The following is a 16,336-nucleotide window of genomic DNA, read 5'->3' as shown; positions in this document are numbered from 1 at the left end:
CTTTGCTTGAGGGGCACTTGTTCATTTTTCGTTCCCTTGCTGCAAATGCAATCTTAGGAACATAGGAAGCTGTCTTTATGAAGAATTAGGATTAACTGTTGATGAATCCAAGGCAAAACTATAGGGTTGTATTCAACTGAGTTCTTCTCAGAATAATAGGCCCATGTTTTTAATTAGGTGTATTTGGAGTAGGTCTGGATACAACCCCTTATTTTCCCCTTCTCTTCTCCCCAACCCAGAAAGTTGCCTACAAATCCAAGCGGTGGATCTATGACCTGAGGACCATAGCGGAAGTGGAGGGTTCGCCCGTGAAGGCCTGGAAGCATGCAGAATGGAGAGAGCAGATTCTCGTCCCAGCGCTGCCTCAGTCCATCCTTCAAGGCTGCAGCCTCATCCATATTGACTACTACATCCAGGTAAGGTCCAAGTTCTGCTGAGGACCATGAGCACAGGTTGTGGGCTACCAATATAGCAGAGGCAGCAGGGGGCCTTTCTCAGCCCGAGGGCCACATTTCCTCCTGGGCAGCCTCTGGAGGGCCAGAAGCAAAATGGGCGAGGTAACAGGGAAACAGGCGTGTCAGGCAGCACATATATTTTGTAAATAATAATAAAAAACACCTTCCAGGCACCAACATCCCTAGGGAGGGATGAAATGTAGACCTGAGGGCTAGACAGAGAGGTCTGGAGAGCCATATTCAGCCACTGGGACTGACACTTCCGCACCCCTGATGTATGGGTCCTTGGTCTGACCCCACAGGGCTGCTCCTTATAGAGTCATAGAGTTGGAAAGGCTCTAAGGGCTGTCCAGTCCAAACCCCTGCAATGTCCTCATGCATGCTGTCATATTGTTGTCTCCCTGCCCCTGCCCCTAGGTTTCCCTGAAATCTCCTGAGGTTTCTGTTGCTCTCCCGATCTACATTGGCAACATCGCTGTGAACAGGATCCCCCTCAACCCGACCCGCTCGGTCCCTCACGTCCCGTCGCCTGTGATCCCGAGTGCACCGCCGGTGGACGAGGAGGCTGCCGGTGGCTACCACCCCATGGACAACATTTCCATCCCCACCAAGAGCCACTCGCAGCAGCAGCCTTTCAGCTATGCACCAGGCTTGAGCTTCCCGGAAGCAAGGCTGGACTCTGAGCAGGGCAGCTCGCCCAACCACCCCACACTCTGCCTCTCGACAGGAGCAACGGTCCCTTACTATGCCGAGGGCACGGTGGTTCCAGTTCCCACAGCCAGCTCCCTCATCCTGCCTCCGGAGTATAGCACCTGGGGTTACCCCTACGGTAAGCGCCTGCCTAGCCTCCGATAGGATTCCCTGGCTGGGGCAAAGACCCCAGGGGTTGTGCTGTTTCCCATATGGGCAGCAGTGTGTGATGCCTATGGGGACTGGTGGGGCAGAAGGGCAGGGAGGTCAGCAGCCAGTGGCACCAGAGCAGATGACAGACAAAGCCAGTATATTCTATCTTTGTCTCCTCCTCTCTGCTGAGTTCTGAAGGGCAACACCAAGACTCAAAAGGAAGGCCCACAGCTCTGTGACAGAGCACCTGCTTTGCATGCAGAAGATCCCATGTTCAGTTCCCAGCATCTCCCATCTAAGCAGCCTCAACAGTACTGAACTGAATGGACCACTGGCAGCTTCTTATGTTACTCTGGCTGCAGACAGTTAGAGCTCATGGACCACTGATCTGTGGACCATAAGAACATCAGAAGGCCAGCGACCCATCTAGTCCAGCATCCCATTCTCGCAGTGGCCAACCAGATGCCTGCAGGACCTGAGCTCCAGAGCCTTCTCCCTTGTGCAGGTTGCAGCAACTGGTACTCAGAATCATTGCTGCCATGGAGGAAGAGCAAAGCCATCATGGCTAGTAGACACCATTAAATTTACTCCTCTGTTAATTGGTCTAATCCTCTTTTGAAGCCTTGCAAGTTGGTGGCCATCACTGCCTCCTGTGAAGTTAAGTTCCGAAGAATGACTAGGGAATGACTAGGGACTGACTGTGTGACCAGTTTGAAAATCTCTGATCTAGATGGCTTTCAACTTCTCTCTCTCTTTTGCTTCCTTGCAGAGGCACCCCCTTCATATGAACAAAGTTGCAGCAGCGCAACCTCCAGCCTGAGCAATGGCAACTAGCCACGAGCTCACAACTTGATGTCTGGCATGCCAAGCTGGGAGAAAGGACAGTACAAAACATTGCCTGGAGGGGGCGCTCTCTCCCCCAGCAATAGTTCCCTGGGCCATGGCTGCCTTGCACAACAATCTCTTTCCTTGTGCTGTACAGTTCATCATCTTACTTGCTGCTTTATAATCTGAACACCCGTGATGCCTTATCTGAAATGTGGGAGTCATCGTGTATGGAAAGATAGAGGTGTGTGCAGATCAGTGTGTGTGTGTGTGTGTGAGAGAGAGAGAGAGAGAGAGAGAATGAACGAACGAACAAATGAATGAATGAATGTACATATGTATATATTTTGAGTGCCACCCCATATCTGTTGTGTGCTAACCAGAAAAGGTGTGTGGGTGTAGACAAATTGCTTCTTTGCTGGGCACCCTGTGATTTGCACTAGCTTGCCCTCTAAAGAACAGTACAGGCAGTGCAGGAAGAGCTGCTATCAACATTCCTTCTGATGTAGGGCAACTGGCATTTCCCTGCCATTTTTTTAAAAAATGTGGCATAGCACATCTGATTTTTACTCTGGGTGCTTGTAGTAGTTCCTTTTTTTGGCTCTTGAGTGCTTGTAGTAGCTACCATTTCCCCTCTCTCTGCCACCCCTGTAATCCACAGACTGGAGACAACTGACAATCACAATTCTATCCTAACTCTACCTCTTTGACTGGGCTTCTCCCAGGAAGTGAGTCCAGATGGAGGAGGGGAAGGAGGAGAGCTTTTTGGAAAAGAAAAGAAAAACATACAGTTTGTTAAGCAGAATTCCAAATAGTTAGGAGCTTTGGGTAGTGATGCACTTGATCCATTGGACAACAGTGGGTGGGTGGGTGGGAACAGGTCTCGTGCTGCTCTCCACAGTGAGTGGCTCTGCAGCTTTTTAGCTCATGGCCAGTGGAGGTGTGAGGCTGGTTGGCTATATTACTTCTGGAGTTCCTTGCCTCCTCCTTCAAATAGAGAGTTCTGGCTGCTTACTGGCATAGCAGTTTTAAAAGTGGACTAGCAGTTTTAAAAGTGGACCAGAGAGGCTCCTGGCCTCTGCAGTCTCAATGTTACAGAACAGCCAATGTCAAACTCCTTTTAAAGCAGGGCTTCTGACACACTGTGTGTGTCTGTGGGTTTGTGGGGGTTTATTTTTTCCATGCCTATTTACCACGTTGGGCGTTATGTTTTTCTGTGTGTGCAAGTCTGATCTGCTAAGCACCACCTCTGGAGTAGTGAAGCCTTTTCCCTTTCTCTCGGCCAGCCTCTCTTCATGAGCTCCTTCAAGTTTGCTGGGTGGCTGATCCAGCAACATGGACATGCAAACGTTCACATTCCCAGCACCATGTGGTTTTTATAGGACAATTGATCCTCTTCCACGACCCTTTTTATTTGTGTCTTTTTCCAATCAGCTTTGTTTAAATGGTGAAACTTTGAAAACACAGATTTTAAATGTATTTAATAAATTATTCTGAGACCTTGAATGTAAAAATGTCTTCTTTGCTTCGCTCGCACCCCCCCCCCTGTACCCCTCTCAGCATCTCTGATTGAATCAGGAGTTAGCCTTCTAAGTGCTGTTCTGAACAACTGCCGGCCTCATCCTGCCTGTGTGTGACAAGAGCTTTCCAGCAATGGAGGGCCACAGGTTCCCCATCTCTGGATTTAACCATAAATGTGAAGCAGGAGTCATTCTGCCTGTCCTGGCGTATTTTGCAAATCCCTCTGTTTCTGAAGGGACGCGGGTGGCGCTGTGGGTTAAACCACAGAGCCTAGGACTTGCCGATCAGAAGGTTGGCGGTTTGAATCCCTGCGACAGGGTGAGCTCCCATTGTTCGGTCCCTGCTCCTGCCAACCTAGCAGTTCGAAAGCATGTTAAAGTGCTAGTAGATAAATAGGTACCGCTCTGGCGGGAAGGTAAACGGCGTTTCCATGAGCTGCTTTGGTTTGCCAGAAGTGGCTTAGTCATACTGGCCACATGACCCAGAAGCTGTACGGCGGCTCCATCGGCCCATAAAGCGAGATGAGCGCCGCAACCCCAGAGTCAGCCACGACTGGACCTAATGGTCAGGGGTCCCTTTACCATTTTACTGTTTCTGAAACAGAAGAATGCTGGTGCTAATGTAGTCAAATCAGCAACACCCCCCAAGAGGGGTGTATCAACAGGAGGTATGAGAAGTACCAAAAGTTGGCAGCCAGTGTAGGGTGGAGAGGAGAGAGAGACAGAGAATCTAGGTGCCCATGGTGAGATCTGGGTATGTTCAATGGACAATTGAGTGTCTGTAATGGGGATATGATGGGAAATCATTCAGGATAGATAATGGAATGGAGCAGCTGGAATTATGAAGAGGGAGCCCTTGAAATACTGCTGTTTCATTGCAAGCCCTCACCTGTCTTTAATTTGCAATGAAGTAATTCATTTGGTGTATTTCATTTAATGAAAAGGCATATACACTCCTTGAATGTAGGAAAACCTTGAAACAGTTTGGAACATAAAAATTATTGCTTAAAAAGGAGCATTGTTTTCAAGACAAACAAAAACAAAAGATGATTGAAATCAGCAGATAAAACCAAGCCTTCATTTGCTACGGTGCTGAATGGCAATCCTGTACCAACCAGTTTCACAAACTGTACAATTTCAGCTGAGGCATAAAGCCAAGATGTGCATGTCTTACCCACGTCAGATATAAAGCTCCTGCCGGAGGACTTGATTTGCTTGTGAGGGATCTTCTGGTATCTCTTCCCTGCCATCGTCTCCTCTGCCGGTGTTGTGCCAATTCTTCGTCTCCAAACCAGACGCCTACCAGTCACAGCTGTCTGTCTTGCCCTGAAGGGGCATGGAGGGCATCCTTCAAATATTCATAGGAAGTACCATATAGGAGGCAGGGCTGGCTGATGTTCAGAGAGAACCAGGCAGCGGCTGGATGGCTGGATGGTCTTGGCGTCTGCTTCCTGTAGTGGGAAGCGCTGCGAAGTCTTGTGTCGGCCATTTCCTCTCCTGGTTTTAATCAAGTAGATTTTGTAAGAGCAAGACCATATAAAGCACATATATGCCATCCCTGAGCTGGGGTCGCTGCTAACACTTTCCCTGGCATTGCCATTAATAAATATGAATAGTCCAGCTTAGTGATTTGAGCAGTGCTGGGTAGCTGGGTGTAGTGGCCATATATTTCGCAATGCCCCTGATCTGAAGGAGGGTGAGGAGAACTTTATCACAATGGGGGACACATGCCAGTCTTGGGCAGGGCCACAACAATGGGTGTACATTACCTTGGTAAACCATAGGCTAATTTCTACATACACAGAGAGACACAGCCCTCTCTGTCCCCCAAACGGGCAACCAAGAGGTGTTCTCCGAGTTTAAGGATACATTCCAGCCAGGTAAATACCCTCTAGGAGGGTGTGAAGCGAGGGTGGTGAAGGCATGGCTAGGATGCCACATTTGGCCTCTGCTCTGGATGTGGGTGGCACTTTGCTCTAAACCACAGAGCCAAGGGCTTGCCGATCAGAAGGTCGGCAGTTCGAATCCCCATGATGGGGTGAGCTCCCGTTGCTCGGTCCCTGCTCCTGCCAACCTAGCAGTTCGAAAGCGTGTCAAAGTGCAAGTAGATAAATAGGTACTGCTCAGGCAGGAAGGTAAATGGCATTTCTGCGCGCTGCTCTGGTTTGTCAGAAGCAGCTTAGTCAAGCTAACCACATGACCCGGAAGCTGTACGGCGGCTCCCTTGGCCAGTAAAGCGATATAAGCACCGCAACAACAGTTGTCCACGACTGGACCAAACGGTCAGAGTCCCTTTACCTGGAGTGTTCTGGGAAATTAAAATGGCCATGTAGCTTAGTCATGCAGTACTGTTTAGTATTCAGGCAAGCCCTGGAGGGAGTCCACTCAAAGCTCAGTTTGCCCTCCTCAGACTTAGATACAAACCCTGCGCAAAAGCATATTATATTGCCCCTGCTTCTGGAAACTGCCACACCGCTCGCTTCTACCTGTGCACATTCACTCCTATGTGCACTCTATTATCTAGGCTCCTAATGATGCCCAGGTAGTGGTTTGTTTTTTTTAATGCACCTTCTAAGTCTTCCCCTTGTCAATGCACTGTGTTTTCTGATATCTCTCAGTGCTAAATCACTACTGTGTGTGTGTGTCCATGAATGCCTTTTAAAACATTTTGTCAGCTGTGGTGACTAGCAGCAATCCCCCAGCTAGGTTCTACCCATCTCCAAGCCTAACCTCAGCCCTTGAAGGTGGCAGATTCATCTTGACCCTAGTATATGTGCAATGATTTTATTCACAATGATTAAAGAGGAAAGCCATCCTTAGTGTCTTGGGGGGGGGGGGAGTTCACAATTGGATAAGATCAATTAGCATAGCACCAAGAGAGCCCTCCTGGATCACACCAAAGACTAATCTAAGAGAGCATCCTCTTTCCACTGCAGTCGTAACCCAGATGCCCCTAGAAAGTCCATGGCCAGGACACTGGTTCTTTCCTGTTCCTGCTCAGCAACTGATCATCATGACTAGTAGCAGTTGATAGCCTTATCCTCCCTATAAGCTAGGCATGTCCAAAGTCCAAACCGGGGCCTAATCCCTAAAAAAAAAGCTCATCAACTTTGGGGTAAAATCCTAAAAAAAAAAACCTTCAATCCTAAAAAAAGGTCAACAACCTTTGGCCCTTTGTTGCTTCACTTAATCAAATCTGGCCCTCTTTCAAAAAAGTTTGGACACCAGTGCCTAAGCCACTTAAGCTGGTGGTTCCCACATCCTGGGACTTCCATACTTTAAATGAACAGTGTGACAAATTCCTTCTGTCTGTCCTGAATCACCCATCATTCAGCTTCATCAGATGGCCTTGGGTTCTTGAGTTCTTACAGAAAGAAAACACCATCACCCTATCTCTCCACATGTGTAAAACTCCACATCATGTATCTAAGTTAAATTAACATATTTAAAAGTACAAAAAAACAAGTTGGTAGTTTTAGCTAATGTAGCTGAAAGCAGGAGCTTGGAGGCATGGCAGAGAGACCCATCAGTTGCAGAAGAAAATATAAAAGATTGCCTCCTTTGGTACAGGACTCCCACCTAGAGGAGGCAAAGAAAGTGACCACACCAAGTCTTTAGGAAGTTGAAGAACTCTGTGCTTGTCTGTGTCCTGTGCTTGTCTAGCAAAACATGCACTTGTGATTTTGGCTGCAAACCCCACACCTTCTGCATGCAAACCAAGTGTACTAGAGTACCACTGAACTGCGGCCATATCCTTGAATCTATTAAAACAGAATTGAGCAGCTGAAGACCAGTGTTCTAGGATCATATGTGGCTATGCACTGCTGGAAACAGAACACTAAGCTGGAATGGATCTTCATTCTCATCTAGGAAATCAGTTCCCGTGACCTGGAAACCAAGCATGTCAATATCTTTGAGCTCAGTCATGTACCAGCAAATTCAGGTTGTGCAATTACAGTTAAATTGGGAGCTCTTGTACAGCACACCTGCTTCCTCTGAAGATCAGACTTTTTCTGATGAGGAAACAGGTGGGGAAATGATGCAAAGGTCCTCTAACCTCCCTGCAAACAATTCAGAGGGCTGCAGCCTACTAAGTTATACTCAGAGCAGCCCCTATGAAGCTAAAGGATCTAAGTTAGGTGCATCCATTATTTTCAGTGGGTCTACCCTGAGCAGGACTAGCGATTGGCTCAACCAAGAGCTACCAGCCCGTGTCATCTTATCTCCCTGCAAACAAATCAGGAATACAATAAACAGGCCATCCTGCAGCCCCGCCCCACAAGATGATGCAGTCATTCCAGGGTACCCTTGTATATTGCTCACTGTACCCTAAGTCAAGCGTACTGGTGGGTGGGAGGTGGGCAGCCTGGTGGAGGCATATATCTCTTACCAATGGATTTTGCAGTTGGGAAAGACTCTTATTTTGGCAGCAGCTTTGGGATGGGCTGTTCTGCAAAGCCACCATTGGATGGCAGCAGCGTATTGGTTTTTTCCCTCCTGCTTGCCTGCAAAGGGTTGGGTTTGATGGCCTACTTCAGCTAAGAGCCAAGGTCTGCATCCTGGTGCCTTTTGTGGGGGACTCGTGGTTTTGCCAAGAGATCTAAGGCGGGCTCTCAACACCCTCCTCCCCCACCTCTGGGGTGTGCAGTGTTTGTTCCCGGAAGGACCTCTTAGGCATCCCCTGTTGGATAAACCCAAGGCGGTCAGCCACAGAGGCCACCATGCCTGCGATGCAGAGCTATAATGGGCAATGGGCGATCATGGCTGCACCAGTGGCTCCTTTTGGTTGTATAATTTTTAACATCATAATCGAGTTTGGCAATTTAATCTGCTTAGCAATGTTGCTACGTCCCTATTTTGCATAAAATTTTTTAACATTTCATATTTTGATTTACGGTAGTTTGGTAATTTTACCTGCTCAATAGGCTTTACATATTAGTATTTTAAACTCAAATCGGAAAGTGCCAGTGGATGATGCAAACATCTACCAATCTATTTATCTAATTTATTTATTATCTCTTCTTTATTCTTCCTTGTGCACACCACCTAAAATCAAACTCCACTTTGGCTAACACAATCCTGACGAATGACATTTCATGCCTGATTTTATGCTGCTCAATATCATTATATTCCCCTCCCCACCCCCTTATTGTCACCATCACCATTCGTTTATTTTGGCTGTTGGACCAAAAATAAGACAACAAATAAACCAATGAACTCTTAAATGCAGGAGAAATACAATAAAATGTATTTTGTTAAAAAGGGGCAGTGGCGGCTGCATACCACACATTTAAAGCACATTCCCTTCCCCAAGAAGCCTGGGAACTGTAGTTCACAGCGCTACAATTCCCAGCAGCCTTAGCAAACTGCCGGTAGTTTCTAGGATTGTTTCTTGTGAGGAGTGGGGGTGTCCTTTAAATGTGTGCGAAGCTATAGTAACAGCCATAGCTCAGTTATATATAAAATAACAAATAACCCCAGTTGTCCCTGGAAATCACTCTTCCAGCTTCAGGTGGTAAACTTCCTTCTTTCTCTCCCTGCCAATACGTAATAGATATCTGGTCACTGTCAACAACCCCATGGGATTTGATATCCCAGCAAATATTTAACTTAGAACTGAGCTGCCCCTTCTGGTAGTTTTGGCTAGTAAAGGTAAAGGGACCCCTGACCATTAGGTCCAATCATGACCGACTCTGAGGTTGTGGCACTCATCTCGCTCTATAGGCCGAGGGAGCCGACGTACAGCTTCCGGGTCATGTGGCCAGCATGACTAAGCCGCTTCTGGCAAACCAGATCAGCGCACGGAAACGCCGTTTACCCTCCCGCTGGAGCAGTACCTATTTATCTACTTGCACTGTGAGGTGCTTTCGAACTGATAGGTTGGCAGGAGCAGGGACTGAGCAACGGGAGCTCACCCCGTTGTGGGGGTTCGTACCACCAACCTTCTGATCGGCAAGTCCTAGGCTCTGTGGTTTAACCCACAGCACTACCCGCGTCCCTGTTTTGGCCAGTAAAGCACCAATAATTTTGCTGAGGAGCTGCAGGCTAGAAACTGCAGAACAGAAGGACCCCTTCCACAGATTCCACCTGCTGGTTGTTGTTCTTTTCTTAAACACTAGTACATATTTTTTCTTGCAAATAAATAAATAAAACACATGAAGGCTGCAGTCCTGCAGGCATGCCAGAGGCTGGCTGAGGCCACTGGTATGGTACTAGCCATGATGGCTATCTTCAATCTCCACTGTCAGAGGCATTATTCCTCTGAATACCAGTGGCTGGGAATTGTGGGTGGGTGGAGGGCTAGGAAAAAAACTATGATTAGTTTCATCCACCTGTCATTGGCTGTGACTCTGCCTACCTTTGACTCTGGCGCCACCTACTGATGGCATCCCTGCCTTCTGCCCTACCCAGTCCAATGGGCACCAGCCACTACTGATTGACCGGCAGTGCCTCTCCAGGATCTCAGACAGGGGACATTTCCCTGCCCTACCCCTGCATGCAAAGTCTCCGTTTTTATTGCAGAAACACCAGGACAATATCAACAATTGATAGCAGAGTATGTGAAAGAAAGGTTAAAACAGAGTAGGTCAAATAGGCTCACAGGGGAAGGAGTTCCACGAAGCTGAGGCCTCGCCTGTAAAAGCCTCATCCTTGGTGCCTGTCAATAAAACCAACATTGTTGTTGGCATCTGTCTGCCTAAGGAGACAATGGAGGAGTGTGCCTTTGGGGGTGGAGTCACAGTGTTGGCAGGTTACAATGCCTGCTGCGGCTGTAGAGACCAATACAGGAGAGACATGTTTGTTGCAGCTGGGGCAGATGAAGTGATGGGGGTAGTTTTTCCACCTTAGGTCCTGACCCTGGAGAGGTCACTTCGGTGTTGCAAACGCAGCAAAACCAGCATCAATGGTGGGTTTTTCTTGTGCATATCCCTTTGCCTCTACCTTACCACCCATCTCCTAGCTAGTGCTACAAGGACAGAAGCAGGTGGTGGGGTTGGATTGGTGTGTGCATCATCACTTATGAACCATGGCTCCACTATTTATTTTGCTGCAAGTATATTTATGTCAGGGCAGGATGCGGAGGGGTGTGTGTGCAGTATCTGAGGCCCCACACAACTGAATGTGGAGGAGGATACCATATGCAAAAGACAGTGCTGGATTAAACCCTGTGGAGGCCCCTAGGCAGTTGAAATCATGTGCTCTAGAGGGATAGCATTGATCTAAGAAAGCTTGATTATAAAATTCTTTCAAGATCAAATCAATATTATTTTGATTCATTGTTGTGGGGTCCCTAAAAGGTATGGAGCTCATAGGCTGCTGCCTACTCTGCCTATATGGCACTGACGAACCAGAACCACCTGAAGAGGGGGAGGGCTGCTTACCTGACTTTGGCATGCCCGAGCCCTCCCGCCTCCTCCCCAAAGCCTGCTAAGTGCTTGCCCAGCTATGAGAAGGGTGAAGGGCTCTAGGACCCAGAGCCCTGGAGCTTCCTTCACTGAGCCAGGCACCTTATTACTTAGCCGCAGTGCGGGATTTAGGGCGATGGCGGCAATTCCGCGGAGCTGAGGTGGCGCAAAATTGAGAATATCCATTTGGGGGCGCCAAATGTCCTCCCACAAGGAGCCATTTTATAAAAGACTACAAAAGTTCCACCATTTTGTCTGGCTTTTGGGAGGGCTGTGCTAGGGCTCTAGGATGCTGCCAGAGCCCTGGCACCGGCATTCCAAAGCCGGGCAACCTTGTGCAATCGTAGCTTTGTGCAGGTATATGTGGGAATAAATGGGACAGTGGGTATCCCCTGCTCTCCATTTATTTTTAACCCCACCCCATGAAGATGTAATCACGTAAGTAAAATAAGCGTAGGATGTGAGTTACCTGTAGTGCTGCCATCAGGGCAGGATTTGGGGTGGGGGGTTCAAATCTGGGGATTCAATTCCACACAATAAGCTGGAGGGTCCTCAAGCACAACTGGACTGGCTTTTTGAAGTTACTGAAGTACTGTAATATAGCCTACCTGTCTGTGTGTGTGTGTGTTAAAGACCCTTTTACAGATTCTAAAACAAGCTTTGTCACCCTAACACCCTCCAGATATTGCCAGACGGCATCTTCCACCATCCCTGACCATTAGCCATTAGCTTCATCGTGAGGGGGACTGGACTAGATGACCCTCAGGGGTCCCTTCCTACACTATGATTCTGTGAAATAAAATAAGGATCTGGTGATGGTGGTGTAGTTAGAGTGCTGGACTAAGAACTAGGAGGTTGATGCTCTATTCTGCATGCAGCTATGAAGCTCACTGGGTGTATCTCAGCCTAACCTACCTCGCAGGGTTGTTATGAGGATAAAACAGGGAGTGGGGGAGAATGGTGTGCACCACCTGGCGTTCCTTGGAGGAAACGTGCAATACAAATATACACGAATAAATAATTATCTAGAGGACACCAGGGTTGTTGAAGGCCTGTCTTAAAATTACCAACCTGCACCATCGATCTACGTAAGGAAAACATTGTCCGTACAAAGAAGCCCACAGTGGGATTCCGGAAATTCAGGTCCTTGGTCTGCGTGTTTTGGGGGTTAAACATCCGAAAGTGATGAGCTCACCCACTGATTGCTGATTAATAGGTCTGATTATGAATATTCCTTTCTCCTGTGTGAGTCCTGCTGCTATCCTTCTCACCTAAGCACATCTTCTCTTGATTGGCAAAGGCATCAATCAAGGCTGGATGCTTCTGATAGCAGTCCACTATATGGAGAATGAGAACCACCCTCTTTGTCTCGGTTAAGGCTGTTAAGAGGATTAATTGCTGCCCTATTTGAATGGCTGGTGTTTATTGTTCTCCCCAAAGGAGCTGCAGGATGGAACGTCATTTTTAATTTATTTTTTTAAATTTTGCAATTAAATCAAAACACTTCTGAACAACAAGAGAGGTTTGAGGGTGCTGCAGAACATAAACCTCATTTCAACATTTGCAAGAGTAGGATGGAGAAGGCAAAACCCTTTTATCGGGTTAAATTTGTTTTGGCCGCAGATTTTCTGCTGGGCATTTACAAGCTTAGGACTCAATTCTGGTCAAATTAGCAGCTGTTCCAGAAATCTTTTATTAACCCAGGAAGTGTTAGAAAAAAACACGATGTTTTAATAAACACCCCCCCCCCTTTCTAGGATTTTACAGCACAGTCTTATGGCCTTCTGGTGGGTTTTCCTTGTATTTTGTTATTAAGAGATTTCCATACTTGCCTTCACCAAATAAGTGTCACTTTTTTTTTTAAATGGTAAAAAGTAAGGTATTATGAAAACATAATAAATATGATTAAATAATCTATGGCCTTTAAATCTCTGTGTCTTTTTTTACTGTTTTGTTTGTTACTATGCTATGTATTTCTGTGTTTTTATACTGTAAACTGCTCTGTGATATTCAGTTGAAGAGAGGTATATAAATTTAAATTGTAATCATTTAAGTAATTCTCATAAATTACATAACTGACATCATATAAATGACTTAACCCACCAGTCCCTAAAAGCCTAACAAAAAAGGTGGGATTTTTACAATTAAAAGGGTAAGAGGTTGGGATAAGATGTGCTTCAGTGAGGAATTCATTCTACATGTGTGGAGCTGCCACGAAAAAGTCTCTTCTGTAGGACCCCCCCATCACCACCACCATTTACAGTCATAACTCATGTATGTAATGGGATCCGTTCTGGAGCCCCGTTCGCATCTAGAAGCAAACGTAACCAGTGATGGCACGTCTGGGCACGTGAGCATCGCTTTTCGTCACTTCTGCACATGCGCGTGATGTCATTTTGAGCGTCTGCGTATGTGCAAGCGGCGAAACCCGGAGGGAACATGCTCCGTTACTTCCGGGTTGCCATGGAGCGCAACTTGAACACGCTCATCCCAAAGCACACTCAACCCGAGGTATGACTGTACGTTCTCTGGGTTTTGCCACTCGCGCATGCGCAGAAATGCAAAATGACGTCACGCACATGCGCAGAAACGGCGAATTGCAACCCGCATGTGCGCAGATGCGCCGCTGTGGGTTGTGCTTTTTTCATGTTGCGAATGGGCCTCTGGAATGTATCCTGTTTGCAACCAGAGGTACCACTGTACTTCATTTAGTGGAGGGAAGCTCCCTGATTTTAACGCGTGGGCAGATTATTCAGCCGTATTTTAGCATTTGAAAAATTTGATATTGTTTTAAGTGTATTTATTACTATCATGTCTTGCACTGAGCTGCTGTTGACGGATTTAGGTGGGACAAAAATTATTATAAAAATTTAACATATTTACTCAGAAGCATTAAAACATATTTAAACAGTAAACATATTTACTCAGAAGCATGTCCTATTGAGTACAGTGAGACTTAATTCTCACATGAGTCCTTCTCAACTCTATATGGAAGGTCACCGATTGAATCCAGGACCTTCTGCACACAAAGCATATGTTCTACCACTGATCTTGGTCATTCACTTAAAATACAGCAACAAGGGAAGCCACCGTACACAGACTGGTTCATCTAACTCCTTATCTATGATGATGGTCAGAGGCCTTTTTGTAATTCTACAAACACTGGGATTCTGTGCAGCGTTTCCATACTCACTTGTTGTGAGCGGGTGGTACTTACGCACAACCCCAACCTCTGAGCAGTGCGAAATGGAAGGGGTACCAGGTTTATTTGCACATATATACAACATGAGCCTGTGATGGAGGGGTTCAACAGCATTAACACCCCAAGAGGTTCTGGCTTCTCCCATAGCCACAGCAGCCTTGGACTTTAACAGATGCCAAGCACTGCTCTCAAATATTGCTCTCTGACTCTCTCTCTCTCTCTAGCCCACTGCTTCATATTTCCTTTGTGTTGTTTTAATGGCTCATCCCCAGGCTATCACCTAAAAAGCAAATTAGCCAGACTTAATTGGCTTTTCACACTTGTTTATTCCTTGGGATTAAAGAGGTGTCTGACACAATGCTTAAAACACATGGGTCTTGATTAGATACCAACGTGGGTTTCTGACATGCAGTTTTAACACACAAGCCTTAATTAAATTCTAACACTAGCTTGATTCGGAATACAGTGGTACCTCAGGATGCGAACAGGATCTGTTCTGGAGCCCCGTTCGCATCCTGAATGGAATGTAAGATGAGACGGCGCGTCTGCGTGGGTTGCGTTCTGCCGCTTCCGCACATGCGCGTGACGTCATTTTGAGCGCCTGTGCATGCGTGAGCAGCGAAACCCAGAAGTAACGCGCTCTGTTAATTCCGGGTTGCCGCGGAGCGCAACCCAAAAGTGCTCAACCTGAAGCACATTCAACCCGAGGTATGACTGTATAGGGTGTATTGGACCCAGCAACTCATAACAGTACTATTTTGCCTGCACTAGTATCCAAAGTTAGAGAGTACGCTGGCTCCAATTTATAGTATCCAATATCATAAGAAGAACCCTGCTGGATCAAGCCAAATGCCTTCTTGCTTTAATTTCTTACTTCCAGGCATGGGGAAGGAAGGGCCTCCCCCCACCCCCACCCCGGGAATACCAGAATTGTGTACAACCACACTCCACATACCTGTACAACAAAAATAACACCCAAATGCTTTTATATAAACTTTATTTTAAAATAAAAAAACCTATTTCCCATAGGTGCATAGCTGTCAACGTTTCCCTTTTTTTAAAGGGAAATTCCCTTATTCCGAATAGGATTCCTCGCAAGAAAAGGGAAAAAGTGACAGCTGTGCATAAGTGAGATCGATTTGGGAAAGCAGAACAAAAAATGCGTTTTTTAAAAAAATAAAAATGCATTTAAAAAATTTTATTTACAAAAATGCACCCCACGCTGTGCAAGAAAGCACGTAACCTAATTTTGTAGTATTTCATCTCTCCTCCCCTCTCCTTCAAGAATTTCCCTTTCTCCCGGATCTGTGGGCATTCCTGGCCCGGCGCGGTACTGTACGGACAAACGGAGTTTTAATGGGCGCCGCCATGCCAGCCAGGGAGGAGCAATGGGCGCTGACATGCCATGCAAGGCGGCGCAGGCGCAGCGGGAGCCTCCCTAGCGAATGAATGGAAGGGGGCGGGGGGCGCGCGCCTGAGAGCGTTCAAAAGGGAGAAGGGGGAAAAAACTAAGTGGGCGGAGTTACGCTCTAGGGCTGCTTCGGCCACGGCCACAGCGGATGCCGAGGTTGGTAACACTTTTGGGGCTTCACTGGGGAGGGGTGCTGTGGGAGGAAGAGGAGGAGGGAGCTGGGAGGAGGAAGAGGAAGAGGTGTCGAGGGGCAGACCGGGGTGCGGGGAAAGAAGGGCCGCTCATGGCATCGCCCCAAGTCAGGCGCAACCTGGCAGCGAAGCTTCCACACGCGCTGTTCTGTACTCGCACCCACCCTCCGGCACCCCATGGTTCGGTCCAGTCCCTCTAAAGGAAAGCCGGCGCGTTGGCCGCTTCCATTGTGGGCGACGGGGGGGGGGAGGGGAGAAAGCAGCCCGGGAGAGGATGACCACCCCGTAGCCCTGCATAGAGAGCTTGGTGGAATCGAGGGTGGTGTGGGTGCTATGCAGGTTCCGGGGTTCCTCCGGCGGTGGCAGACTATGCAGAGTCCCGGTGTCGGCGTGGAGAGGCCTCGGGCCCGGGTTCTCGCCGGAGGGGCGGGGCCAGCCGAAGGGGAGGGGGCGGAGCGTGTGCTTGTTTGCGTGTGGCCTTTG

At 47.6% G+C, this 16,336-nt stretch overlaps 3 protein-coding genes across 11 annotated transcripts in view; 2 read left to right on the top strand and 1 right to left on the bottom strand.

The window, feature by feature from the left end:
• Nucleotides 1–3,629, top strand: part of ARRDC1 (arrestin domain containing 1) — a 53,710-nt gene extending 50,081 nt beyond the window's left edge. For both annotated transcript variants that reach the window (XM_028715349.2, XM_028715348.2), the window contains exons 6-8: nt 240–416; nt 873–1,284; nt 2,068–3,629. In XM_028715349.2, coding sequence (XP_028571182.2) covers nt 240–416; nt 873–1,284; nt 2,068–2,132 — 654 coding nt within the window. In that variant the 3' untranslated portion in view covers nt 2,133–3,629. The remainder of the gene's footprint in view (nt 1–239; nt 417–872; nt 1,285–2,067) is intronic.
• The window catches only part of SLC31A2 (solute carrier family 31 member 2), a 989,995-nt gene that overhangs the window by 192,480 nt on the left and 781,179 nt on the right, over nt 1–16,336 (bottom strand). The gene's annotated exons all lie outside the window — the stretch shown is intronic.
• EHMT1 (euchromatic histone lysine methyltransferase 1) overlaps nt 15,718–16,336 on the top strand; it is a 139,884-nt gene continuing 139,265 nt past the window's right edge. For 2 of the 8 annotated variants that reach the window (XM_077922313.1, XM_077922312.1), the window contains exon 1: nt 15,718–15,818. The gene's annotated coding sequence lies outside the window, so the exon portion shown is untranslated. The remainder of the gene's footprint in view (nt 15,819–16,336) is intronic. The other 6 variants (XM_077922311.1, XM_028714981.2, XM_028714986.2 and 3 more) reach the window with 5 other exon arrangements.

This window comes from Podarcis muralis, chromosome Z (assembly GCF_964188315.1).
Source record: "Podarcis muralis chromosome Z, rPodMur119.hap1.1, whole genome shotgun sequence".
Taxonomy (NCBI): domain Eukaryota; kingdom Metazoa; phylum Chordata; class Lepidosauria; order Squamata; family Lacertidae; genus Podarcis; species Podarcis muralis.
This window is presented reverse-complemented; position numbering and strand designations above follow the sequence as displayed.